At 37.5% G+C, this 27,370-nt stretch overlaps 1 protein-coding gene across 1 annotated transcript in view; it reads right to left on the bottom strand.

Moving 5' to 3' along the window:
- TLDC2 (TBC/LysM-associated domain containing 2) overlaps positions 1-24,706 on the bottom strand; it is a 45,017-nt gene extending 20,311 nt beyond the window's left edge. Inside the window, exon 1 of the mRNA XM_087928758.1 lies at positions 24,436-24,706. Within this exon, the coding sequence (XP_087784884.1) occupies positions 24,436-24,706 (271 nt within the window). The remainder of the gene's footprint in view (positions 1-24,435) is intronic.
- Positions 24,707-27,370: the final 2,664 nt, after the last annotated feature.

Below are 27,370 nucleotides of genomic sequence, written 5' to 3'. Positions count from 1 at the left end.
TCAGTTTGCTCATTTACTAGATTCATGACAAAAGTAATTTAAAATATTAGAATTCTAGAATTATAATGTTCTATACCAGCAGTCACCAACTGGTGGGCCATGAGAAAATTTTGGTGGGCCGCAGAGAAATCTCATCCCCAGAGAACACCCCCAAAACAATTTCTGCACAGAAACACAAGGCTGCGCTGCTCACATGGCCCACGGGAACCCTCCCTGCCCACTTACTCCTTACCCAGCAAACTTGTCTGCTCAATTGCTATTTTTCCTTTTTCCGACCATCATCCATTCTGCTGTGCTGGGAGATTTAGATGAGCTAGGAAGCAGGAAATGGTTGGATTTCTTGCTTTCTAGCTAGTCTTTAGATCTTTCACTCTGCTTTTAAGCACAGCCGAACCTCCCTTAGGACTGAAGGTTTTATTATTCAGTGCAAACTGATGGCAAACAAATTTGAGAGACTGAACTAGCTGATGGCAGATAGATAGATCACTGAATGATTCTGTGAGCAACTCAATCTGCCTGCCTGCTTTGCCTGCTTTTGGATAAAAGTTGCTCTTTTTTATTATAAAAAAAACCAATATTTACATACATGGTGTGTTGTGAGTTAATTTTGTGAGTTTGCTTGCAAGCAAATTTTATGTGACAGACTGAGCTAGCCAATGGCAGATAGATCTCTGAATGAATCTGTGATTCTGTGAGCAACTCAATCTGCCTGCCTGCTTTGGATAAAAGTTGCTTTTTAATAAAAAAAATCAATATTTATATAAATATTTATAATATTTACATACAAGCCATGCCCAGCCAGTCACATGACCACCAAGCCACATCCACAAATTAGGCCATGCCCACAGAACCAGTTAGTGGTCCCTGGGATTTAAAATTATGAGTTTGGTGGTCCCTGAGGTCCAAAAGGTTGGCAACCCCTGTTCTATACCAAGGGTTTTCAAACTTGGCAAGTTTAAGACTTGTGGACTTCAACTCCCAGAATTCCTGAGCTAACATGACTGGAGGAAGAATTCTGAGAGTTGAAGTCCATAAGTCTTAAAGCTGTCAAGTTTGGAGACTCTTGTTCTATACATTGAAGCAGATCCTCTGGTGGTGAGCTGATGGTAATGGAGATAGAAGATCTACTTCCTTGTAAGGACTGCTTCTTTTCTGATGCCCAGTACCACAACTTCCTAAATGAAAATTGGATTCATGCAAATATTCTGCCTCAGCTTTTAGATGGACCCAAATAAGTTTCCAAAGCCCTTGAGAAATTTCTAAGTAATCTAGAGGGCAAGTCTGTTGAGAGCTTAGTCAGAATCCTGGTAAGAGGCCCTATCAGTTCCTTCTCCTAGGAGAAGGAAGTGATAGGGCCTCTTACCAGGATTGTTTCCCAGTGGCTTCTCCTTATGCCCAATCTAAGAGAGCACCTTGGTTTACTAAGATACTACACAAGGCAAAGATGAAGAATACATCTGATTGGACATGAATGTGCATCCAAATTCAGGCTACTTTATATTGTGATAGTCATGATATACTTCTTCACCAGAATTCTGGGAGCTGCATTGTCTGTTTTCAATGCAATCAAGATGGTTTACAAAGTCCTGACAGCTTGACATCAGAATATCAGCAGGACAACTCATTCTGGATAGAATCTCCTTTTCAAAGCAAGTGAGTAGAGAAACTATGAGGCAGTAGAGGGAGAGGGGAATTCATGATGGTAGAATTTGGACCGGCATCATATAAACAAGATTGTGGGAATTTACAAATTCTCCATCAATTTCTTTTCACACAAGCAACATAACATATAAAAATTAGAATAGTAATAGAAACAGAGTGCATTGGTAGTTAACTCATCATCAACTGGGATTACATTGCTGACTGGAAGGAACTGCTGAAACCTAATTCCCTCATAGATAATTAATCTACCATTTCATTTTTCCTGTTTCTACTACAAGTTACCTCAGTTAAACAGGGTCATTGTGACTCTATGAATTTCTTTATAATACAAAGACATTGTGTGGGTTGCTTGCTTTTAACCTGGTGTGTACCTTGTTTTGTATTGCAGTATTCGCTTGAACCCTACCACAAGTGTTTATTAAGGAAGAGCTTATTGCTTTTTCATGGAATGCTTTAAGAAGAAAATGTCATCAGCTGATATATAGTTAAAGCTAAGACTGGATTTTTGAATTATATATCACAAAAGAAACTATGCAGGGGGGTGAGGGGTCATAGGGTAAACGACAGAATGCGATAGACTAACTTTAAAGCTCAGAATTCTGAAACATTGGGTTGGCTGAAAACCGCCACATCGTTTAAGAGACCCTTGAAAAATGTGGAACCTTGTTGCTAGGCACAGATGTTGCTATGATAAGAATGAAGAGTGTGCAGAATCTGTGGTAGTAACACATCCCGTCTTGTTGCTAGGCATAAATGTTACTAGGGCAAGACAAATGGGAAAAGCATAGTAACTGGAGTAGTCTAAAATTCATATTCATTTGCTGAGTGACTTAAATGTTCTGAAACATTTTTTATATGGGGGTTACAGCTGTCTGATTATGCATTTTGAATAAATATCTTGACACCTATCAAGATCTTGTTGGGGCTGCTATTGTTGACAGCACTGGAAGGTTTTTTTTTAAAGACAGGTTTCTCTTTCAGAAATCCACATCCCATTGGCTAAAAAAAGATGCATAGATAAGTAGATTACAACAGAAATGACAGCTTTTAAATGACATTTCAAGCTTTGGGAAAACAGTTGCTACTACCGCAGTTGAAAATGAAAATAGTACCCAGTCCTGTTACAGTATTTCTTCCAAATAGTGACATGATATGCAACAATCACAGAAAAAAAATAAGCATGTTTACATTCAGAGTTTTTTGACCGAAATATTGGAGTAAATGCAGGAGTCACATGATTTGCCTCCAGCCATTTAGTGAACTTGGGTTAGGTGTTTAATGGGCTTTAATGGTGAAAGAGCAGTGGTACCATCACAGCATAGTTTAGCTCAAATTCCTGGGCTAACTCAGGTGGATGGAAAAGGAATGGTTTATCACATAAATTAAAGTAAATAAAAGTAAAGCTCATTCTGTCTAAAAAAGGATCTTTCAGAAGAGAGGGATGGAGGGAGGGGTGGTTCACAAGCAGGGGTGGGATTCTACCAGTTCGCATCTATTCGCTAGAACTGGTTGTTAACATTCTAAGCAGTTCAGAGAACTGGTTGTTAGAATAAATTACTGGACTAATCCTATAAGGAAGGCAGGAAGGAAACATTCTGGTGTTGCTTACAGAAACTGCCTCTCCATTAACCCTTATTACATTCTTGGCAGGACTAGACTTCTTGTCTCAGGTACTTCTCTGGAGTTTTTTCCCACTCCTTTGCTGGTACTTTGCTTATGTGGAGTGACCATTCAAAGTTACAATGGCACTGAAAAAAGTGACTTATGACCCTTTTTCACACTTACGACTGTTGCAGCATCCCCACAGTCATGAGAGGCCAGGCGAGGAGATGTGTGCCTCAATGTGAGTGATATTGAGTTGGCCACTCCCACCAACTAAGCCACGCCCACAGAACTGGTTGTTAAAAAAATTGAATTCCACACCTGTTCACAAGTGAAGTTAATTCTTTTCACTTGGTTGAAACTGGTATTAGTCATGAATTAGAATAACTGATCTATGCAATTCTGGGATAGATTAGTAGTAGCGATCTAGGATTCTGGACATATCAATTGAACATTCTTAAGATAATCAATTCCTAAAGTAATTCTTCTTGGGAAGCAGTTTGGAGAGATCCTAGTGAAAAAAAAAAGCCACAACTATAAAAATAACAAGTAACTGACATGACTCTTCCTTGTTATTTCTAATTCTGACAACTATTTTATTCTTTTCATTGTTTTTGTGGTTTTCAATGCTACATACGGAAGAACTCGGGAGCTGCTTTTGATTAAGTCTCTTAAGTTCTGTTAACAATTTATTTTAACAATGTTAGATCATTCAAATCACCATTCAGACAGAATCAATTTTGTTTCAAGAGACATACATAATTGCTGAAATATTGTCAGCAAATTTTCTGTGAAATGATAACAATAAAAACAATAGTTAGTGCATCCATTATATCCAAAAGCTACTATATGGACATAAAATTGGGATATAAGCAACTCAGTTGTTTCACACATTTCATGCAAGTAGTAAGCAAGACACAGAATACACATTTACACAGTATCATTGTTCAAATCACAAGATATCATCTTGGAAACTATCAACACTCAGTACATTTATTTTTTGTTGTGATATACTATAATAACAACTGGTAATAGAAGATGCCAAGTCCCAAAAAATATGTTAAAGTTAATATATAGTAATAAAAATATATATTTTACTAAATAGATGCCAGTTGGTTGTGAAGTTGCTGATAGATTATGCAAGGTACCAGAGCACCAATAGTACACCAATCAAGAATAGATCAATAGATTTATAGATCAATTGATGGACTGGTAGATATTTAAGAAGCTATCTCATTTTAGGCAGAATCACACATGGTAGGCAACAATTTGATTAATTCTGGCTTACTTAAACCACAGATGGGTAAGTTCACACAACACATGAAAAGCCATGTGGCAGAGACATCTCCTTAGTTGAGAAGCAGGAAGCAGTCAAGCAGGTCCAAGAGTAGGAAGACAAATCCAAGAGATGCCAGTGACACTTTGTTCACACCATCCCTTTCAGCTCTCAGAGCCGCAGCTTTAAAAAAAAAAGGGCCTCCCTTTGAAGTTTCTGTCTGTCAAACTATAAATCAAACTATACCATCAAGAAAAAAAAAAGATGAACCAGCTGTGGAGTCCAGTCCTTTTGGTCTCCCTCTTCAAAGAGGCAAGTCTCAAATGTTAACGTCAGCTAAGGAAGCCCCTGTAGATAGGTTTATTTGTTTGTTTTTAACTTTCCAACTGAGCTATGGCTGGCCCTCTTCAAAGGATGAGGAAGTTTTGCTAAAAGGCCCAAGTGGAAATCTCTATGGCTGAATGACATTATATGGCTGTAAGCCCCCTAGAGTCACTTTGGCAAGATGGGCAGCACAGACGTTTAGTAAGTAAGTAAGTAAGTAAGTAAGTAAGTAAGTAAGTAAGTAAGTAAAATCCAATCCCCCAAAGAGTTCAAAGGCTGGAACAGATGTTGCAACAACTTTAAAGCATGCATAAGTGCACCAACGTGCCTACCATCCCTGTCCTATTGTTTCTTTTTTCTTTTTTTCTCATATGTATCCATTTCATGTATTCATAACTATGTTTATACTTATACCTGTTATCTTATAATCTCTTGACAAAATAAAATAAATGAAATAAAACTGACACCACAACTGATTCTTTCCTGGTTTCTGATTTATGGAAGGACCTAGCTAGATGGAAATAATTTGGTACAAAGGACAATCATCCTATTCAGGCAATGCACTCCTTGGGGGACATCTTTGTGCCTCCCCAAAGTTGCAGTTGATTTCCTGATGGAACCAATTCCTTGCTATTATTGGACTTCAAGTGGGGAATATAGTCTGTACTTCCCCTTCCTTCTGTGAGAAAGCCAGGAAGTTTTTTATTCTTTCCATGAACTTCTTCAGAGACTTCTAAGCAGTAGATAATAGGCCCCTTTTTAGTACATCCCCCACCTCAATATATCAATATTTCCCAGTGGAGCTTTTACAGGTTGGATGATCCTCCCCAAGTCCCATGTCTCTTACATTCATTTAGAAACAACGGAAAAAAGCAAAGGGCCTCAGCAAATGTCAGTGAATGTATACAGCCATGAATTCATAGTATGGAGAACAATCTTCCTAGCTTTCTGTCTTGCTGTTGGGTTAGGACTCCACTAGTGCATCTAAAAAGTCAGAGACAAGGAGAAAGCTGGCTGCCAAGTTAAGGAGGATTATTGCAGAACAATTCCTAGCAATCTGTAATTCCAAACTGAGTGATGAAGCAGTATTCCATAAACAATGAGGCCAGAGGTGGTATTCAGCAGGTTCTGACCAGTTCTGCAGTACCAGAAATTTTGAGTAGTTCGGAGAACCAGTAGCAGAAATTTTGAGTAGTTTGGAATACCGCTTCTGCCTGGCCCTGCCCCCATCTATTCTCTGCCTCCTGAGTCCCAGCTGATTGACTGGGTCTCCTTTTGTTGCCCTGCACAGGAGAATAGAGCTGGAAAGCAGGTTAGTGGGGTGGGGAGAGAATGGGGATTTTGCAGTATCCTTCCCCTGCTACGCCCACCAAGCCACGCCCACCAAGCCACGCCCACAGAACTAGTAGTAAAAAAATTTGAATCCCACCACTGAATGAAACCCATCCTCAAGACAAGGGGTATTTAGAATGGGCTGGGAGAAGAAACGGATAGGAAGTGCCTCAATGATGCTGTGGGGGAATTCAGGGACTAATAATTTAGTACAGCTGGAAGAATATTTTAGCTGTGATAGCAGGGATGCGGAAAGAGTGAATTCTGTAGGTCACAACAGCCGTCAGGTCTTAAAGCTATCCTCATGGGCAGGAGTATAGAAGCCAGGAGAAAACTATCCGCTCATTTTTTCTTATTTAAAAAGCAGTATAAGGGGCACAATGGTACTTTAAATGTTGTCCAGTATAGTAAAGGTACATTCAGATAGTCCTCAACATACAACCATTTGTTTAGTGAGTGTCTGAAGTTACAATGACACTGAAAAAAGTGACTTATGACCATTTTTCACACTGATGACTGTTGCAACATCCTAGAGTCACATTATCAAAATGTGGACGCTCGGCAATTGACTCACAGTTATGATGGTTGCAGTGTTTCGGGGTCATGTGATTACCTTTTTCAAACTTCTGACAAGCAACATTAATGGGGAAGCCAGATTCACCAACAAAAATGTTACTAACGTTAACTGCAGTGGTTCGGTTAACGAACTGTTGCAAGAAAGGCTGTACAATGGGACAAAACTCACTTAATAATTGTCTTGCTTTGCAACATAAATGTTGAGCTCAGTTGTGGTTGTAAGTCGAGGACTACCTGTATCTCATTCTTACAAATATCATTTTTATTTATTTATTATTTTTTATGTCACCCATCTCCACTACAGGGTGGCTCTGTATGGCTCATCTTGTGCCCTCCCCCCAAAGCCAAAATCTTTCAGAGTCAACACGGACTATTTAAACTATTAGAAATATATTATGGACAATTTGTTTGAGTAATTGTAATATTGGCTCTGATTCTCCTTTCGTGTGACTAAATTGTTTGTCTTCCTAGTGCCTAAACCTGTTTCTGTTTCCCTTTTGAGATTTTTATTGCCTTCATTGGATTGATTTCAAGGTTATAACTGTTTGTTGTTTGTTTGTTATTAGGCTTTTTTCCATATTTTTCTTTTGGATGTTCCTGTTCACTGCCTTGCTGAATCATGGAAACAAATAAATAGAAAAGGTTCATGGTTCCAGACTCGGTTATTTATTTATTTTCCACAGTGTATCAGTTGCTCCAATTGAAGCTAACTTTCAGCAGCATCTAGTTCCTATCTTTCTAAACTTACATTGAAATAAAAACAGTTAACAAAGGAAAAAAGTAATAATAATCCAAAAAATGATCAACAAACAATATGTAAAAACTAAGAATAAATACAGAAGCATTATGGTAATTGTTGATTGTGTTTGTTTGATATTGTCCCAAAGGTGCTTTTCCAAGAAGCTTCTTGGATGAGAAGTGAAATGTCTTCAAAGAAAAACCAGAAAGTCCAGTTGCCTCTTGAAAAAGCACCTTTGGGACAACCATGATCTGGAGGACTGAGAATCTCCATAGTCGTTTGTTTGCTATTGTACTAGCCAATGAGTGAAATAAACACACACACACACACACACACGCACAAACACAAATGAGTTTTTATTTGACATTTTATGGAAATACTCTATTTCTTTAGTTATTTTTTTAGTAAGAGGGGGGCAAAAATGGAAGGTGAGATGAGGATAAGGGGCTGAGATTAGCTATCTCTAAACAGAAATATAAGGAAGTAGAATATATATATTTATTTGTCAAACATGTACAAGATAACAAGTATAGGTATGAACATAAACAAGAACAAAGGGAGTAAATACAGATAAATTGGGACAGTAAGACAGGGACGGTAGGTACGCTGGTGCGCTTAAGCGCACCCCCTTTAATGTCCTCTTAGGAATCGGGGTGTGGTCCATGGTAGACAGTTTGAGGTTGAAGCTGTGAGGGGTTGAGGCTATATATATAGTGTATCGGCTTAATGATATATGATATATGGTGTATATACCATATATATATTTATATATGGTATATCTACAGTTTATATGGTATATCGGCTTAATGTATTTATGCTGTCTCAGTCTAAACTCAATTCATGAGGCCTTTCTTGAATGAGGATAATTACTGTTGTCAAGAAAAAGGAATGGATCAAAGACCAATGAAAGAAACAAATACAAGGAGTGACTGTATTTGATGATTCTTCTGGAGAAATTAGCTCTTCAAAAGGTTCTTTAATGCCTCTGGGCTATTGAGCAAGACTTTTGAAATGTCTGGGATTCATTTAGCCCAATTTGAATTACATACTTTACTTGTTTATTTAGCAGTTTATGATTGATTATTATATCACTATAAACTTTTTCAGTAAATCAGCTTTATCGTTCAGCTGAACAAACTGTGTCCACAGTTTATAATGATCCGTTTTCTTTATTCATTAGTGCTAATAAAAGCTTTGAATTTCCTTGGTGTTCTAATCCCCCCAAAGCAGACCATGTTTACTTCCTCACTAAAGCTTCATTACAGCAAAAGTTTTATCAGTTTGTAATTGTCACACGGTGAGTGATTCCCAAGTGATACCCATTAAAGAGGTACAAATTGATTGTTAAACAAACTGCTTGTTTCCTGTTCTGGGGAGAAATACATAACCTCTGACAATTCCCACTTGGAGAAGGTGAATCCAAGAGACTCTGTTGACTGCTGGTAATAACATATACATTTGTACAGAAAGGATAGACAGAACAAAAGTGTCTGTTGAATGAAAACTAATTTTCATTGCAGAATATATTAACTATACATTTCTGTGCACATCTATTGTGTGACATATTTGTTAGGCAAATGGAAAAGTGTTAGTAAGTACTGAACAATGCTCTACCAAATATGAGGTTTTGTGCTGCTTCTAACTTTAATTAACAAGCTGCCTTATTTTGACTCTGTATTATATAAAATCATGGTTCCATACCCACCAAGCACAGACATTTAAATTTTATTAGATTTATATATCTACATGGGTTATACAATACGGGAACTGACTGTGGATATCCACCAGGTTTCCTGTCCATTCTGAATGTTTAAAAAAAACCAATTGTTTTTAAATTAAAATAAATAAGAAGGCAGCCATGTAAATCATCAGACTTTAGTGTCATTTCTATTCAGCTGGATGCAAAATTAGCACCAGATTTGTCATTCTTGGCTTAGACAACCTTGAACTATGCCAACTAAGATTAGACTTAAGCATAGTACATAAAATCATATGTTACAACATCTTACCAGTTAATGAATATTTCAGCTTTAACAACAACAACATTAGAGCGCACAACAAATATAAACTAAATGTAAACCACTCCAAACTCAATTTCAGGAAGTATGATTTCAGCAACAGAGTGGTCAATGTTGTCACCTGCTCAAGCCCCCACTCCGTTACCCTCAAACTAACCTCTATTGACCTCACCCCATTCATAAGAGGTCTGTAAGGGGCGTGCATAAGCATGCAATCGTGCCTACCGTCCCTGTCCTATTGTCCCCAATTATTAGTTCCTATTTCTTGTATTTAAACTTATGTTTATTCTTGTTTCTGTTATATTGTAAGCTTTTGACAAATAAATAAATACATAAATGGATCCCTGAGGTATCAGACCTTAAAAATGGTGGATTGTTACAAACAATCCTTGTTTTTAGGAATGTGCCAATCTTCCCAGAAAAAAGAAAAAGAAAACCGTGAATATAAAATGGAAGGATAACAAGCATTCTATGGAAATATATCAAGTTGAAGATAGGAAGTTCTGCAGGTATTTTTTTTTGGGGGGGGGAGGCGTAAATTATTTGTGATGGGCCATATTCCCCCAGGACAGGGATTTTATAATAGTGCTTGTAATGTGCTTCCATAATTCTTGTGCCTGTGTGTGTGCCTGCCAATACACACACATATCCACTCCCACAGAGAGACACACACACACACAGAGCTTATTGGGTGATTTTCGGCCAGTCATAATATTTCAGCCAAACTTCCTGCAGAGGTGTGTTATGATGGAGAAAATTCCTGAAAAAAGAAATACGATATGAATCCAGCTATAAATAATCCAGTCTTCAAGCTGACATCAAATGGGTAGCTGTCATTGTACTCTCATTCTGTGCAGAATTGTGCAGTTCCACACAAAGACTTTGCATCAGTTTGAAAGTGGATTTGGACCTTCATATTCTCATGACAATAATAATGGAATTCAGCCAACATATTTCTGGTTCAACTGCAGTGTAGCTGAAACCACAAGGAAACTGGGTTTGTGGGGCAGGGAAAGTTTGTTTTATTGAGTTTATTGTTTTGTCTTATCTTGAGCAATCATGGCTTCACTTCTGCATTGGAGGGAACTCTTGCCTTACCCTTTATTAGATTAGGCTTTTGCAAATTAAGCAAAATAAGGAGGGGTGAAATTGATAATGCTTTGTCTTCTTTCCCCTTCTCTTGGATATGGGGGAACCAGCAGCCAAGCCACCAGGCTGCTATTTTTGAAAACTTTTCCTTCATTTACTTTTCTGCAAAGCAAAGATAAGAAGGTTTGTGTTGTTGCAAGGGCTATAGCTATTCAGGCCAGGGCAGTGCTTTTAGCTCTTTCTTCATGACCATTTCAAGCTGGCAAGAGTGTAGATAATCGTGGAGCATGCAAGGTAATCTGCCTGGGGTGGAGGGATCCAAAAAGCCAAGTTGGTAGTTGTGATTGCATAATTTAAGCCATCTTCTTGGCTTCTTGACACACATCCATACAGAGTCCCCTATTTTAATGATTTAGGAAGTGGAAATGGGGGCAGTCTGGAAGTGTTAGAAAAGATGGGTTTCTTTTTGGTTAAAATGAAATTCTGATCTGAAGAAGTTGAACATTATTGTGTTACATACTACATTATGTTCCAAGTTCTACAGGTGGGAAAAAAGAACTTGTGCTTGGTATGCATAACCCTACTGAGGAATGAATGAAATCTGCTAAATAAAATGAGAACTTCTTCAGATACCTGTTGGAGTTAGAGATGGGAGTTAGGGAAGGAAGACTTGATGTTTTCATATGAAGTTGAGGATGGTACAGTATCTTATCACTAGTAATGAAATAAGACTCAGCTGCCCATCCATTTCTTAAATTATTCCCGGTTTACTTATCAACTGACAAGACAAAGTTAACAAGATGTGAAGATGGATTCTTCTGTACACCAAAGCTGCATTATTTGAGACTGGATGGGTTCAAGTTGCAGTGAGGCATGGCTAACTCACATCAGGATCATCATACTGAGAAGGCTTGGAAAGGGGCTGTATGATGACTAATAATCTCTGTACTAATTGCTATGATATGCAATGCCCTCAAACATGGGCACCATAATCTCACTGCATGTTGTCTCAATGCAAACTGCTACTTTTTGTTTAATGATAGCTAGGTCTGCTGATATGGGTAATCTGTGTATCTGAGATGAGATCCAAATGTTATTTCAAAATGGCAGCTAATCTCACATGTAGGTATTGCATATCATCATTACAGTAAGCCATAACAAACTCTGGATGAACTGCCCAAAGTCGTTTGGCTGAGTTGGGCAGCTATAGAAATTGAATAAATAAATAAATAATAAATACTTATCAAGAAACTGTTTCTTAGAAGAGATCGTATAAGGCAAGTCTTTCCAGTAATTCTCCTATAAAGAATGAAACTTTCCTTACTATTGTCCCAGCCTCATATACCGTAGTGCAATGGTTAAATTATGTATTGCCTGAATCAGTCAGCCCAGAGCCTCCGACAGTTTCCATGGCAATAGCTCTTACATGGAAAAGCAGACTAGGCTGGTAATAAGCATTCTGATAGAAGGAAGGGAATTTAGTATACCCACGGTGGAGTCATTCTGTCACTATAGGGTAATAATAAAATTGGAAGATGGAAATATTCTCCGTAATAGACGTAAATAGTCTCCGTAAGATAGACAATAACAATGGAACTTGGTAAGAAGAAACAAGAAAAAACGGATCTATATTTCTAGCACTTTAGACATTGCTAACTAATGCAACAATTTTGGCAAAGGATTATAAATGCAATAAAGATGATTATATATATATATATATATATATATATATATATATATATATATGGATCTTTGGTTGTTCGGGTTTTCTCCCGCGTAAAACTCGAACAACCAAAGATCCACATACAAATACCATGAGAACCTCAGAAAACATATATATATATATATATATATATATATATATATATATATATATATATATATATATGGCAGACAGAACTAAAAATACACCACAATAACAAGACAACAGTTACTATCCTCAGCAGTAATAACAGGTTCAGATCAAGTAACCATGCTATCTTTACCAATAAGAAAAGCTTTTGCAGACACTTTGTTAGAATAAAAGGGAAAATGGATAAGCTTTTTGCCCCAAATGAGTGTTCCATTATAAAGGCAACATCATCAATTAGCTCCTCCCCGTTAGTGATAAAACTATTTGGATATTTTAGATAAAGGGTCAGAAGGAAAGTTCCCTCGATAATCTTAGTGGTTAATGAGAAAAGGAAATAGAATGAAGCACTTTTTAAGATTCATCAATCATAGTTGGTTTTAGGTCAGGATAGGTCACTATTCAGTTTGGGGGCCTGAATTTCACTCTACTATGGTTTTCAGTTCTTCCATGATAACGCAGAGAGAAATTTATCATTTATTGTGTCTACTGGATGAATGGTCAGTGGATGGAGAGTGGGAGGGAAGTAGACAATGTTCTGTTTTTGTTACACATTGAAAATCTTCCAATACTGTACTCCCAGAGTTAGAGCGGCATGGTGGCCTAATGGTGAAGACGCTTGCCTCCCATTTGGAGGGTTGAAAGTTCAATCCGAGGCAGTTACAGAAGTTTCTCTCTCAGGGTACAAAGAGAAAACATTTGCTACAAACTCACACAGGCATCAGGAATGGCATCTGGCCAGTAAACACTCAGCTTCATTCAGTTGCCCCAACTCTACCCTGAATTAAGAGATTACAGGGTTATAAAAAGAAAAAAAAATGTACTCACAGAGGTTGTGGAGGTTTTTAAAGAGATGCTGCTTTCTTCACAGTTTAAAATAAAGTGCTATCTTGAACATCTGTCTAGCTCTGGAACGTTTGTGTGCTCCATGTTGGGGAGGGCTGCAAAATTCCCAATTCTTACTGTCCCCAATTACCCCAGTTATTTTTATTTATTAGGTTTATGTCCTGCCTTTTCTCCAGGAGCTCAGTGCAGCTTACATAGATGTTTCCCTTCATTGTCTGACCCGAATATCCAATAAGGTAGATCATACTGACGCTGACTGTCCCCAAATGACCCATTACATTTTTGTGGTTGAAGATGAGCTGAAACCTCAGTCCCTCAAAGTGCTACCCCAATACATTAGCTACTTTACTAACCCTGGCTTATTAAGCTTAACCCTCTTCATCTTTTTTTTCCTGGAAAAAAATATTTAAACTGCAAGCTGTTTTGGACTAATAAGGATAGTTGCCTTAATATAGAAATGGAATCTCGGGGTGGGATGTGATCAGTACAATCCCATTGCTTTTTATCTGAGTCCTGATAATTTTTCAAAGAGTTTGGTGGTGTTGGAAGAAACATCCTCCTGGGTTCAGTTCCAAGGGGGGGAAAAGACACTGGAAACATGGAGGCTGTTTGGAAGGTTTAATGGTGGACAGGACCACATGGCTTGGAGCTCCAAAGTGAAAAGGATGATCGCATGCTCCAAGGTAAAAAGTGAACATCAAGAAGAAAGACCAAAATGCTGAGAGATCTGTTGGGCCCCACGTTAGAGTTTCCTGTTCCTGTGTAAGAAATGTATCCCATTGGCTGTCAGACTCCCAGGGGCGGGGGTCTTAGCTAACTTTGTAGGATTTGTCTGGACCACTTGGCTTCACATTAGCATTGGCTGATACAATCTTCCCAGGCCAGGTGGTGAGATGGGTAGAGGCCTTTATTATGTAGAGTACTCTGACCTAGGCCTTAATGGCCCATTAGCAAAGGTGGGGGGGGCTGAGTTTCTGCTTCTCTGAGTTTCTACTTTACTCTTTTTAGGGAAAATATTCTGCCTTTTTAATATTTCCCAGGATATTTCATTTTTCTAGGAGAGGGATGGGTGCTAACTTCCTACAGTGCTTTACTAGGGTTTGAAAAGGGGGATAAATAATTAAATAAAATTGCACTTCCAGGCTTCATTATCTTTACTCCAAGTGATTTCATATATATTGAATAACATGGAAAGCAAGGGAGAGTTTTATATTGCATTAATAGATGACTTTCTGTAACAAAATGTTTAGATGAAAATGACAGACAAAAATGATTAATTTCTGGTCTTGAGACAAATGAGTTCAAACCAAACCAGACCAAATTGAACCGAACCAAACCAAACCCACAACAACAAAATCAGAGCTTCTTCATCTTAGTTCACTCAGAACTGTCTAAATTTTTTTGATTTGATTCTGAAGGATCATTCCCAAGAAATGTAGGAGTAAGAAAAGACTTTTAAACACAATGTTTACATATACAACCTTACTATTGTGGAAAGGGAACTTCACCAGGACAGTGGTGACACCCAAGCAGGAAAAATGCGAGGGGAACATCAGGCTAGCCATAAAAACAAACTTGCATAGGAAAAGAAATTTAATAAAAAAGTATTGAAAGGAGCCCCCTAGACAAAAGCCAAGTAATTAAGAAAGCTAGGAAAAGAAAACAGGCCCAATCAGCAAGACAAACAAACAAAAGACACAAGACTAAATTACATAGGAAACAGACAGGAGATTGCCAGGAAACAAATAGAAAAAACCATTATAAAGGTAAGAGTTTAAGAAAGAACCGATAGGGCAATCAAGCCACCCCGCAGAGTTTTTTTCCACACCTCGCTAAGTATGCCTTCTGGCGAAAATTAAACTCTGACAGGATTTTTTAATATCTAAACATTAAAAATTAAATACTAAACAAACATTCACACACAAAGGGAGGAAAAAAGGTATAAAGAACCAGGAATTCACCATTCAAGGTTAGCTAGCTAGCCCCAGGAACGCAGACTTCTTGCTATCTCTTGCCTTCCTGAAAAATAAAAGGAACCCGCTTCCAAGCAGTTGTCTCTGTCTGTGTCCTTGCACCGGAGCCCTCCCAGCAGAAAAACCGAATCCTCAAAAGAAAGGCATTTTCCAGCCTTTCAACACTATCCCTAACAAATGTCAAATACAAATTATTTTAATTAAAGTTAATTTAATTTAAAGAACCAGCTTATTCATTTGGAATTTTTGTTAAGGAATATGCACAGAGTTTCTGCCCAAAAAACAACCCTACCCAATGAATGAAATTCCTTAATGATACTGTATTTTACCTGACTGTATTGCACATATTTGCATAAGACAAAGAACAAGCAGTTTTGTAGGTGACCTATGAATATTTGCCTATTTTCTGAGACTAAACTGCATACCTGTAGTGGTTCCAACACAAACAAATGCATATAATAACTGGATGCATTTGTGCATATAGGCAACTGCACATAATTCCAGCACTTGTTCACTTGACAAAAGTTTGGAATCCTTTTTTGCTGCAAACATTTGCAAGGATGTTAATTCAGCCTCTTACAAATGACAAGTGAGACCAGAGTTGCATAACACAACACTTGACCCTTAAGTGAAAGCTCTTCACAGGCTGTGATGAGGGACTTTTAGAATCCCATCACTTACTGTGTCTTCTGTTATGTTGGTTCCTGGCATATTGTCACCATTAATCACTTGACTTCTTTAATTAGGTTAGGAATTCAAGGAACTGAAGAATTCTACTCCACTTACCCGGGACTAAACCATATTGAATTTAGTGAAGCTTGCTTCTGAGCATATACTGAGCATATACGTATATTAGATTGAGTAGTCTTAACATTAGGTGCAGTGTGAATACAAACTCTGTGCTGGCCAAAATATGACCTAATTTCCTATTTTTATCTTTTAATGATGGAAAACATATGGAAGGCACCAAACGCATAGCAAGACACTTATGTTTTTCATATAAAGTAAAATGCAGCCTTTTAAAACTTAGCTTGTTAAAGATCTGAAAGATTTGGTCGATTCAGAATTGGTTAATGTTTGGGTACAGGTTTATGAAGAAATCCCAAGGCTGTGGTAGACTTAAAAATAGTAATGTTCAATTACTTCTGTAATTCTTAACAAGAAAACATCATGGATCTCTCTTCAGGGGTGTCAAACTGGCGGCCCACAGGCCAGATGCCTCATGCCCAGGCCACGCCCACCCCAGCGCCACAAATGGGAAAAATATCGCAAAATGTCACTTGATGGCAACGTGACGCAGCAAGTTTGACAATTCTGCTCTAGGTAGTCACTAGGAATCAATTTTGACTTGAGAGTGTTTTTATCTTTAGAAACATACCTGGGTGGTCAGCACAGCTGATCGAAGGCATTTTTTTTAACCTAAGGGAAAGGAGATATTCTTCCCTCCAACTGCATATACCATCAAGTACTTGAATCTTTAACACTATCCAACTTCTCCGCCTGCCTAATGGTAGGAGAGACTGAATAAGGATTACCAGTAAATATGAAAAATTATTGAATGCTACAGTATGTGTCTACAATATTGCAATCTAAGGACACTTTGTGTAGATGAAAATAAGCCAACAAAGAACTCAAAGAAAACTTAGCACCTTACAATCTGGATATTTTCATTAACATTATGGTTTAAATAAACACATAAGTAAATAAGTAAATAGCATATATCCATGCTTGGAATCAATAAGGTTGGAGCTGAAATAGAACAGTTTATGTAGTAATATCCTGATACAAACCTAAACAGGATTCTTGATAACTTTGAGGTTAGATGAGGAAGATTTGTTTATTGTTTTTAATGAGTTTTATGAATCCACATGGATTCTGAGAACAAACTCTGTTTACAATTAAATTGGGTGATTGGCCAAATAGTGAAGGAGCTGGATTGTATATTTTTAAAATGTTGTTGGGGGGTTTATTACTGTGGTTTTCAGCTTTTGACTGCGATTCAATAATAAACCAACCTAAATTAATAGAACCTAATTTGAATGTACGTGGTATACGATGACATTCCAGGATAAGACTTTAACATAACATACATCTTGTATTTGGAACAGCACCCGCTTTCCTTCTTCTCATCCCTCCTTCCTTCCAGCTCCACTTTGTATAGCATCGTGGTTGAGGAAGAATTATGAAGAATTTGAATCCTTGTATATTATTCTGTAACCTTATTGTGGCTTATAAAGGCGTTTTCTTAGTGTAGATTTTGAATAGAGCAAGGAGTATCTTTTTTGAAACTGGACCTTCAAATGAGGTAGAAATGAGGGAACAGAGAGGTTAGAAAGTTTGCTTGTCTATTTGTTGCTAGACTTGTTTCTCATTCTCATTCCAGTGTATGTTTCAAGCAGAACTGATTTCTAATCAGTATCTGGTGAGGCTTTGTAAAATATATAGATGCTAGGTCTCTTAAAGATCATTGCGAGACAATCTTCTCTCCTCAACTTTCCCCCACCACCAGGATATGATTTTCTCTTGTAGTCTCTGAAGAATCTTGAAATCTTCCAATAAGCCCTGACTCTTCATTGAGCTATCTTTAGAAAGATCTCAATCTCAATTTACTTTTATTTAGATCCGCACACTGAAGAAGGGTCAGTGACATAAATGGCCTCCATCTACTTCATAATTCTAATGTTACTAAATACTGTATTTCCCAGGATAGAACATAATTGTGCCAGCTCTATAGAATCAAGACTTGAGAAAATAGTGACATGGAGTTCAGGTAAGACCAGACCAAATCTTAAGAAAAATAGAAATGGATAAAGATTTTAAAGGGCTGTGAAAACAAGGTTTTAGAAGCTATTGATGGGGCCAAATAATTGCTTCTAATGCTTGGGGATTTATTGTGGACTGTAGTTCAGACAGACTGAAGTACATCTTTTGAAAAAGGGTTGCTTTATATGAATCTTCTTTGCCTTTGATGGAGATGATTCCCAATTAGGTGGAAATAAATAAGACTAAAACATGAGTGTCCTGCCTTCTTTAAAAGTATTAGCAACCTTAATTAAATGCAGAATAAGTTATTTTTGGTTGCTTTATTTCCATTATCCTGTTTGCATTCATTTTACTTTAGAATAAGTGACCTGGCATCTTGTTCTGAGAATTTGGATTCTGACCTATGTTTATACACAGTGCTAAAACATCTGGTGTAATGCCCAAGTAGACCTTATTCTTAATTCTTTGCAGAATGGGAGAACAACAATATTCCAATTTGCTTTCTTGTTGGCTGCCTTATTAAAGCTAAGAAGGAAACAAAAAGACCAGAATTTATCCTCCTCAGTAGCCAACACCCAAGTAAGCAAGTAACCATTAGACAAACAATCATCTAGAAAACAGTGCCCTAATCAAGAAAATACCAAGGAGACAAACAATCATGCAGAGAAACAATCAAAAAGAAAACAATACCCCAATCAAGGAACAAGTAAGGAGAAACCACATCCCACCAACATTGGTAGAATAAACTATGATATATAAACAATTTGGAATCCACACTCACTAGTGCCAATGATGTTACCTAGTCACTCAGTGAATGAAACATTTGCAAGTAAACAGTCAAGCTTCTAAAGTACCAAGGACTTCACAGTTCAACCCTGAGCTATGTTTATCTTATGTGTTTCTGACACTATGCAGGACTAGATGAGAGGGAGCCCTGTTATTTAAGTCAAGCTTTGAATGAGAGAGCTCGGAAAGAGAGAAATATGGCTTGTTAAATAGGATGATCCCCTCTAAAAGAGCATATGTTTGTACTTTATTGTTTTCTATAACCAATGCCCCTAATTAATTACTACAGATGTAAGGGTCTGTTGGCAAAGATGCTTTCTTTAGAGAGTGCATGTCCATATACTTTGATCCCTGTTATTCACATCTGCACGGCAGATGTAGGTAAATGGTAGGCAAATGACCTCAGGCATAACACTTTCCATTTCTGATGACACGTTAAACCAACAATGAAAAGAGGCAGGTTCCTCCATGCAGTTAGGCCTGAAGAGAATTGCAAAAAAGAACTCAAGGAAAAACATGGCACTCGCCTTGCCCTTCTGAGGGGGTATGGAATAAACTTAAATCATTTTTCTCCTTCCTACCCTAATGGCCTGAAATGGAAATAAGCAAGATAGGGATTTGTTGCTGAAATAGCTGATACAAAAGCTATTCCCAGCTGCTCTTTTACTCCTGTGAGGACACAGTACAAAATTGAAAAACTGCCACCAAAATACTTAAGTCAGACTGCAGGATTACTCAATTTTCTGCTTCTTTTTTGGGGGAGGGGGGATTTTTCTCTGATTAATGGTGCCTATTGACAAAGGACTGCAATAAACAATGTGCAGTTATATCCAATTTTTGAAGACCAAAAGGTAGAGCATTTTGCCTCACATTGTATCAAATATTTGTCTGCTTACATGGGCAGGAAGTATTGTGCAAAGCATAGGCTGTTCCTATTGATCTGTGAGCTTAGACTGGAGCATACTTTTTCTCCATCTTACAATTCTCTCCAGTTGTCTTGGTACTAAATATTATGTGGAAAACTAGCTCCTGGGACTTCTTTTTTTTTCCCAAAAAATTTTATTAATTTTTTAAAAACAAACATACAGACCAAACACAAAACATAAAAACATAAAACACCTTTTCGAAAGCAGCTTGATCCCGGGTTACATCTCCTCGTACAGACAGATTAAAATTCATGCTCACTTTTATATACCATTCCATATCTTATTACCATTCTAGATTTTCTATATAGCTTCTCCCCTCTTTTCACTCTCTTAATTCTATTTTATTTATTTCATCTCAATTTAAATCATTATACTTATATCCTTTGTCTGTCCTGTTGCAACTATCTCTTTTCTCATTAACACAAAATTTCTCCCGTAATCACTGATTGGAGTACGACGCCTTTATATCTTTCCCCTAAATTTAACACTTAATATAATACATAACTTTCATTTGGATTCTGCTTAGTACATTCTAAAGCTACACACTATATTTTAAAAAGAGAAAAAATTATAAATATATAATATAATTAAAACTACAATCCATACCAGTTAAACTCTGTCGTTAAAATTAATATTCATTTAAATCTTAAACATTTTACACATTCCTTTTCAAATAAGTATCATGCTTCTATGGGAACCCTTATAAATTTTGCGTAATTACTTCCCTCCCATTTCACTTATATTTTAAAACATTATGTAATTAAAATGTTCCCATTCCTTTTTAATTCAATTCTCTCATATTTCATTTCATTTATTTTGTTCAAAAAAGAAAAAGTTTCATTAAATTACATTGAATATTTTATCCCATTTTATAATCATATGTTGTTCCAATTTTCTAACATTATTTCTAATACAAATACAACAATACAGTCTATATGTACCTTTGCAGAATCTCTTTTTCAGTTATATTTTTACCCCTTATCTCTAAATAAATCCTGTTTCTTTACATCTTGTTTCAAACCCTTGTAGCTTCTCTTCCCTTCCTTCCTCCCTTGCTTCTTCACGCCCTTTTTACCCCCTTGTCTCTCCATCTCCATTTCCCTCTTCTGTATTCCTCTTTTCTGTTGCTTTCTGACATTATATCCACTTTTCACCTTATTTTTCCCTTTTTTGGTTGTTCTTTTAGGTCTTAAATTCTCCATTCTCTTTCCCCTCTTTCCCTTTTCTTCCCCAGATAAAGTTACTTGTTCATTAAAGATGGCTTCTTCTTTGTCCCAATCTTCTTGTTCTTGTAGTTTTTCATAGGTAGAAATTGCCATTTCTAAAAAGTTGAAAACAGCCAAAAGAGCCCTTCCCTTCTTGTTCCTCTTCATATTTTTTAAATTCAATTTTCAGTTCATCCACAAGTGATGCCATTATAAAAAAGATTTTTAAACAACCACCCAAGTATTTTTAATCATTAAAATATAATTTCCAAAAGTCCCAAAGTCACCAAGCAGTCCAAATACACACTTAACACTTTTCTCTTTTTTTCACTTTCTCTTCCTGGGGTTACAATTCAGTTACAGAGTTCCAATTAAAATGTATCTTTTAGAAGTCTTGTTACAATTTAACTTTCGATTCTTTTAAATTCCAAGCAATCTCCTCCAGCCAAATCTTACTCTTTATACTTTTCCTCTCCCTTCCCACTTGCAGTGAAAAAAAAAGTTTTTTCAATGTTCAGAAATCTTTATTATCCCCTTGGCTTTGATTTTCAGTTTAATTACCTGCTGATGCCAAAGCGGGTTTTTCCGATTTCTCATTCATCTGCTGTCACCGTAAGGAAGGAGAGTGAGAAAAAACAAACTTTCTCTTTTCACTTTCATTCACTGCTTCCGGATCTTCCTTGGGAACGATGAATGTTTTTTGAGGTTTAAATTCCAGGATATTTTGAATGTTGCTTCTTATCCCAGTCAGCCAAAACTTTCACTTCTTGGCTTCCTCCTGCACATTGTTTTCCGGATGAGTGCTTCTTTGAGGCGGCCATTTCTGACTGCTGCTCTACCACCTTCGGAAAAGGGAGTTAAGCCACCTGAGGAGGGGAGGTGCGGACTCCCCTCAAAACCCTGCTGGGTCTCCCTTGTCTTCAGCCACCTCTACGGGGTGACTTTAGCCCTGAAGCCGGCTGGCTCGGGGCACCAGTGGCAAGCACAAGCAGAAACCATGCACAATTGTGAATTCCTGCTGCCGCCGAAGCCCAGCAAACTGGAAGTTCCATCTCCTGGGACTTCTAAAGTCCACTTAAGCCTACACTGTGGCATACCCTGCAGTATATCTGATATCCGTCTCAGATATTTTTGCCGTCTCAAGCTATTTTCTTCCACAATCTCTTCTCAATAAAACTCAAACTGAAAGTTAGAAACAACTAAATTCACAGGTAAAAATAAATACCTGCATTTGGGAATTGCTTTAGGAGTATCTTTTCCTGAACCTTTCACTTTTTCCATAACTTTAGAAGTACAGATGATTGTATATATTACATTTAAACAGCCATGAATAAGGAAGGCTGACATTAAAGAACTATATAAGCACCAAGAGAAGGTCTGTGATGGTATGCATCCACAATGAATAACTGTATTAAAGCATCAAGGGAGAAAATATTAAATTCACAAATGAGAATTGTCTCCAAAATTCTTCATCAGGCTAGAAATATATATGTTTAAAATGGGGAATAAGAAAGATCTAATGCATCCAGATCTATTTCTGATCTTGAATCTGAAAGCAATTTCAGACAATACTTCAGATTTATGTACATAGACAATTGAGTTGCTTCTTATAAGTCAGAAGTGTCATTGGATGTGGTGCTTTCATATTTTCAGGTTCCAGATTCATTCTACTATTGGCTAATTGGCCTGTGACCCCATTTGCTACATGAGCAGATTTGAAAATGACTTATTCCAGGTACTGTCTTTTGGTCTTCAAAGATTGGATGTAACTGCACATTGCTCAAACTTCCTTGCCACACATTCCCAAACAAACACTGAAATGTCAGACAACTAATATTATTTTGGAGAATAAGGAAGTCAAACATATGAAGTTCTCCATTAACAGTATCTCTAAATCATCCCCCCCTTTTATGCTCAACCCTAGAATTAAACCTTGGACTTCCTCCTCATTCCTTTTTGAGTCAACAGATGTACAGCTACTCCTTTACAGGGCTTTAAGGTTAATGCCATCTGCCCCTTATTTACAAAATGGTGTTCTCTGTTATTAAAGCTGGTTATTCCAAATGCACTAGCTTCAACTTCTATTATGGTAGAACTCAATGTCTGGCTAAATTCTGGATTTTTCTACTTCTCTGATTATCTTTTGTCTTTGAATGTATCAAGCCAAGGTAGCTGTTTCTGGGCCCCGTTTTAATATGTGAATGGAAGGATAGTTGATATTATTAGGAAAAGGGACATACCATCACTCTGAAAAGTGATAGAAGAGCTGCTTAAGATGATATGGTAGAAGAGTTCAAAGGTTAATACTTTTTGAGTGGCTGGTGAATTCTGCACAAATATGATTACATCAAAGATGATTAAGATGCTACTCAGCAGGATAGCTCTCAGCCATTCACATGGGGTGGTACTGTGTATGCATAACATATCTAGCACTAAGAAGTACTTTGGAACTCCTGCTAGTTTGTGAAGTGCTGATTTGACATTTTATTGCAGCCTTTATTGCAATACAAGGGTGCTTAAGAGTGGACACTTTCAGTTCTTGACCCTGATGTTGCAATTTTGTTCATACATTGTCATTCCAGAAAATGGAATACTGGATCAGTTATCAGTCATATACTTTCATGCATACACTAAATGGATTGCACATATTTTTAATAAAACAGGTACATTTGTTTAAGTATATACTTAGTCTTCATTTTGTCAATTTTCTTGCCAAATTATTTGAGGTAATCAAACAGGGACCATGATTTAATGACCTTACAGCTGTTAGCTGCTACAACATCTACAAAATTTGAGCTTCACTCATTTCAACTTGAACATATAAAGATAACTTTTATTCTAGAAAATAAAATATATTTGTTTTACGTACAGTGAAGGCCAGATATTTACATGTAAGCCACACTACTGTTGCTCTAAAAATATGATGCCTGTTTTTCCCACTGATGCACCCCTGTTCGGTGACAAGAATAGTGCTAATTGAGCAAGTATTCTGTGAAAGTGCATTTTGCCAGAGCAGTCCTAAAATATCAAAAATCTTTCTCAGAATAAGCAGATGGTTGATATATAAGAAAATGAAAGTGTTTGAAGCACTTTGTGCTTCAACAGCAAACACTTCGTTCTATTTATAATCACCATACCTCCCTCACCCCTCTTTTCTGGCCAAAGCTACATGCACCCATGATTGCCAAACATTCTTTCCTCTGAAATAAGCAAGTTTGAAGAGATAAATAGCTCCTTTACAGATCTTGTTCAAAATATTTAGGAATATAAAGCAAAAGAGAAGATTGTACTTTCCTATTTCACGCCTCCATTCTGCACATGTATAAAAGCTGAATGACTGGACCGTTGAGTATTATTTTAAATAATAATCAGAATAATATTCTCCATATCACCAGCAGGCTATAGCAGAATAATTCACAACCCTGTTATCCATCACCTTGTACTTTTCTTCATTCTCTCCATCTTCTACCTGAGGTAGTCATTTCAGTTTGTTCACAGGCAGCTGTAATTTTAGAGGCTGCCAAAATTTTTCTGACCCCTTCAATTATTTTGTATGGAGAAAGTAATTGGTTGCATAATTGCATAATACAGATGTAGTACTTGTTATTACTCATTTCTTCCCTAACAGCATTGCCATCTGTCTGAACAATGTTTCTTAACCCTGGTGGGTTTAAGATATGTAGAACCTCAGCTTCCAGAATCTCCCAGCCACCATACTTGGTATCTGCAGCATTCTCCATGATGGCTGAGGAATTCTGGGAGTCAAAGTCCATATATCTTAAATTTGCCAAGGTGGAGAAACCCTGGGTTAGAGGGTCAAGCAGGTGAACATACTTTCTTTCAACTGCAACTCCTCACTTTTAGATTCTTGTTTTTATTACTTGCTCTGGCCTGCATATCAAGAATTTGAATCAGTTGATCCTGAATTTATTACAGTTGCAGGTTGGAAGTTTGACTACAAAATAAACATCTCCACCCCAAAAATAAAAGGCTGAACTGAAGTATCCTGAAGCAAAAGCATATGTTACGTTGTTGGAAGAATTATCCTTCTGGGCTAGCTTCCAAGTGGGGAAAAGGACACTGGAAACATGGAGGCTGTTTGGAAAGATGGTTTAATGGTGGACAGGACCACATGGCTTGGAGCTCCAAAGAAGGAAGGGCTGAGATGCTGAAAGTGCCTGGGTTTTAGAACCTTTGTTGGGATTTGAATTTGAGCTTGTATTCTGATTGGTTGTCAGACTCCCATGGGGCCATGAAGGGGCAACTCTGTAGGCTGTGCTGAATCCCAGGCTTGGTTGAGCCTTGCTGGGTGATGATGTAACGAAAAGGCTTTGGGCAATTCCTATAGCTCTACCTGGAGATCTTTGTTATGTAAAATAGGCTGGCCTAAGCCAGAGTAATGGCCCATTAGCAAAGGTGGAGGGGGGCTGAGTTTCTGCTTCTGAGTTTCTACTCTTTTTAGGGGAAATATTCTGCCTTTTTAATATTTCCTAGGATATTTCAATTTTCTAGGAGAGGGGTGGGTTTTAATTTCCAACAATGTTGAATTGGGTGACCCTGTTCTTGGGATACTGGAGAATTCTTGAAATTACCCGACAGAAAACAATTCTTTTCCCTGATTTCCCCAGGACTTATCCAAAGCATTCGGTCTTCTGCCAGTTTCACAAACAGACTAAGAGTCTTGCAAATAGTCATGTACTGCTTCTTCTAGGTTTGCTTTTTGGGGATAGAGTGAGAGAGATAAAATTATTGGAAATATTGATTGCTGAAATTCATTGATACTTGCTGGAAGACTGATAGAATTTGGGAGTCCATTGCCTTTTTTTTTTGTAATGCACACATGGGATGTTTGAAAAAAGTCACTGAAATTTTATCAGTAAAGTGCAGTCTTTTAAATCCACCTGGTGGCTCAAAGTCAGTGACATGTCTAGCAAGGTGTAGGTTGTTCTTTCATAAAACAAGTAGCCACATTAACTCAATTTTTTGAGCTTACCAAGTTAATTGAACTATCAACTAACCTACATAAGGAGGGTTTGTGCTACACATTAGACTATAATGTGGCAATGATTAATCTTTAGTTCAGTGTAACCATACAAACAGGTTTTAGTCACTTTACTGAGATATATCCCTCTTATTACCTTCAAAGTTAAACCTTGTCTGCTCTGAGGTCATTATCTAGCTTTGATGTGCTTTTCATATGCAAGCAGTAGATTCCCTAGCTTCATTTTAAATTATTTTGAGGATAGGATTCACATTTATTCGCATAACATAAACCAATCAAAGCCAAGGTACACACAAGATAATTTGTAGGTTTAAAAATTGGGATTTTGGGAGGGAGGCATGGAAAGGAAAGAAATAGTGGAAACTGAGCAAGAATAGAAACAAATTTAACCATTTCTTCTTCAAAGGTAATTTGGAAGAAAGTCCTCTTCATAATGTTGGAAGAAATATCCTTCTGGGTTCAGTTCCAAGTAGGGAAAAAGACACTGGAAACATGGAGGCTGTTTGGAAGGTTTAATATCAGGACCACACGGCTTGGAGCTCCAGAGTGAAAAGGAAGAGATCAATAAAAGGGCTGAGGTGCTGAGCGTGCCTGGGTTTTATACCCTCTGTTGGGATTTGAATTGGATCTTGTATTCTAATTGGTTGTCAGACCCCCATGGGGCCATGCAGGGCCAACTCTGTAGGCTGTCCAGAGTTCCAGGCTTGGTTGAGCCTTGCTGGATGATTTATGCCCTTAAAAGTACTCATCTCAAATGATCTAAGTGCTAGAGCCCACTGTAACTGCATAGCCAAAAAGGCACTAAGAGTTGTTAAACTAATCCTACGTAGCTTTTTCTCTGGTAATATTACACTACTAACTAGAGCATACAAAACATTTGCTAGACCAGTACTTGAATACAGCTCATCAGTCTGGAACCCACATTATGTATCTGATATTAACACAGTTGAGAAAGTCCAGAAATATTTCACAAGAAGAGTTCTCCACTCCTCTACTCAATGGAGAATACCTTATGCTATCAGACTTGAAATTCTAGACCTAGAAAACCTAGAACTACGCTGTCTTCGGTCCGATCTAAGTATAGTATATAAAATCATACATTGCAATGTCCTACCTGTCAATGAATACTTCAGCTTCAACCATAACAATACAAGAGTACACAATAGATACAAACTCAAGGTTAACCGCACCAAACTCTATTGCAGGAAATACGACTTCAGCAACAGAGTGGTCAATGTCTGGAATACTCTACCTGATTATGTGGTTTCTTCCCCAAACCCCAAAAACTTTAGACTGTCTACTATTGACCTCACCCCTTTCCTAAGAGGTCTGTAGGGAGCGTGCATAAGTGCACAAATGTGCCTACTGTCCCTGTCCTATTGTTTCTTTTATGTTTCTTATA

Source organism: Pseudonaja textilis, chromosome 3 (assembly GCF_049901715.1).
Source record: "Pseudonaja textilis isolate UNSWEBS1 chromosome 3, rPseTex1.2, whole genome shotgun sequence".
NCBI lineage: Eukaryota > Metazoa > Chordata > Lepidosauria > Squamata > Elapidae > Pseudonaja > Pseudonaja textilis.
This window is presented reverse-complemented; position numbering and strand designations above follow the sequence as displayed.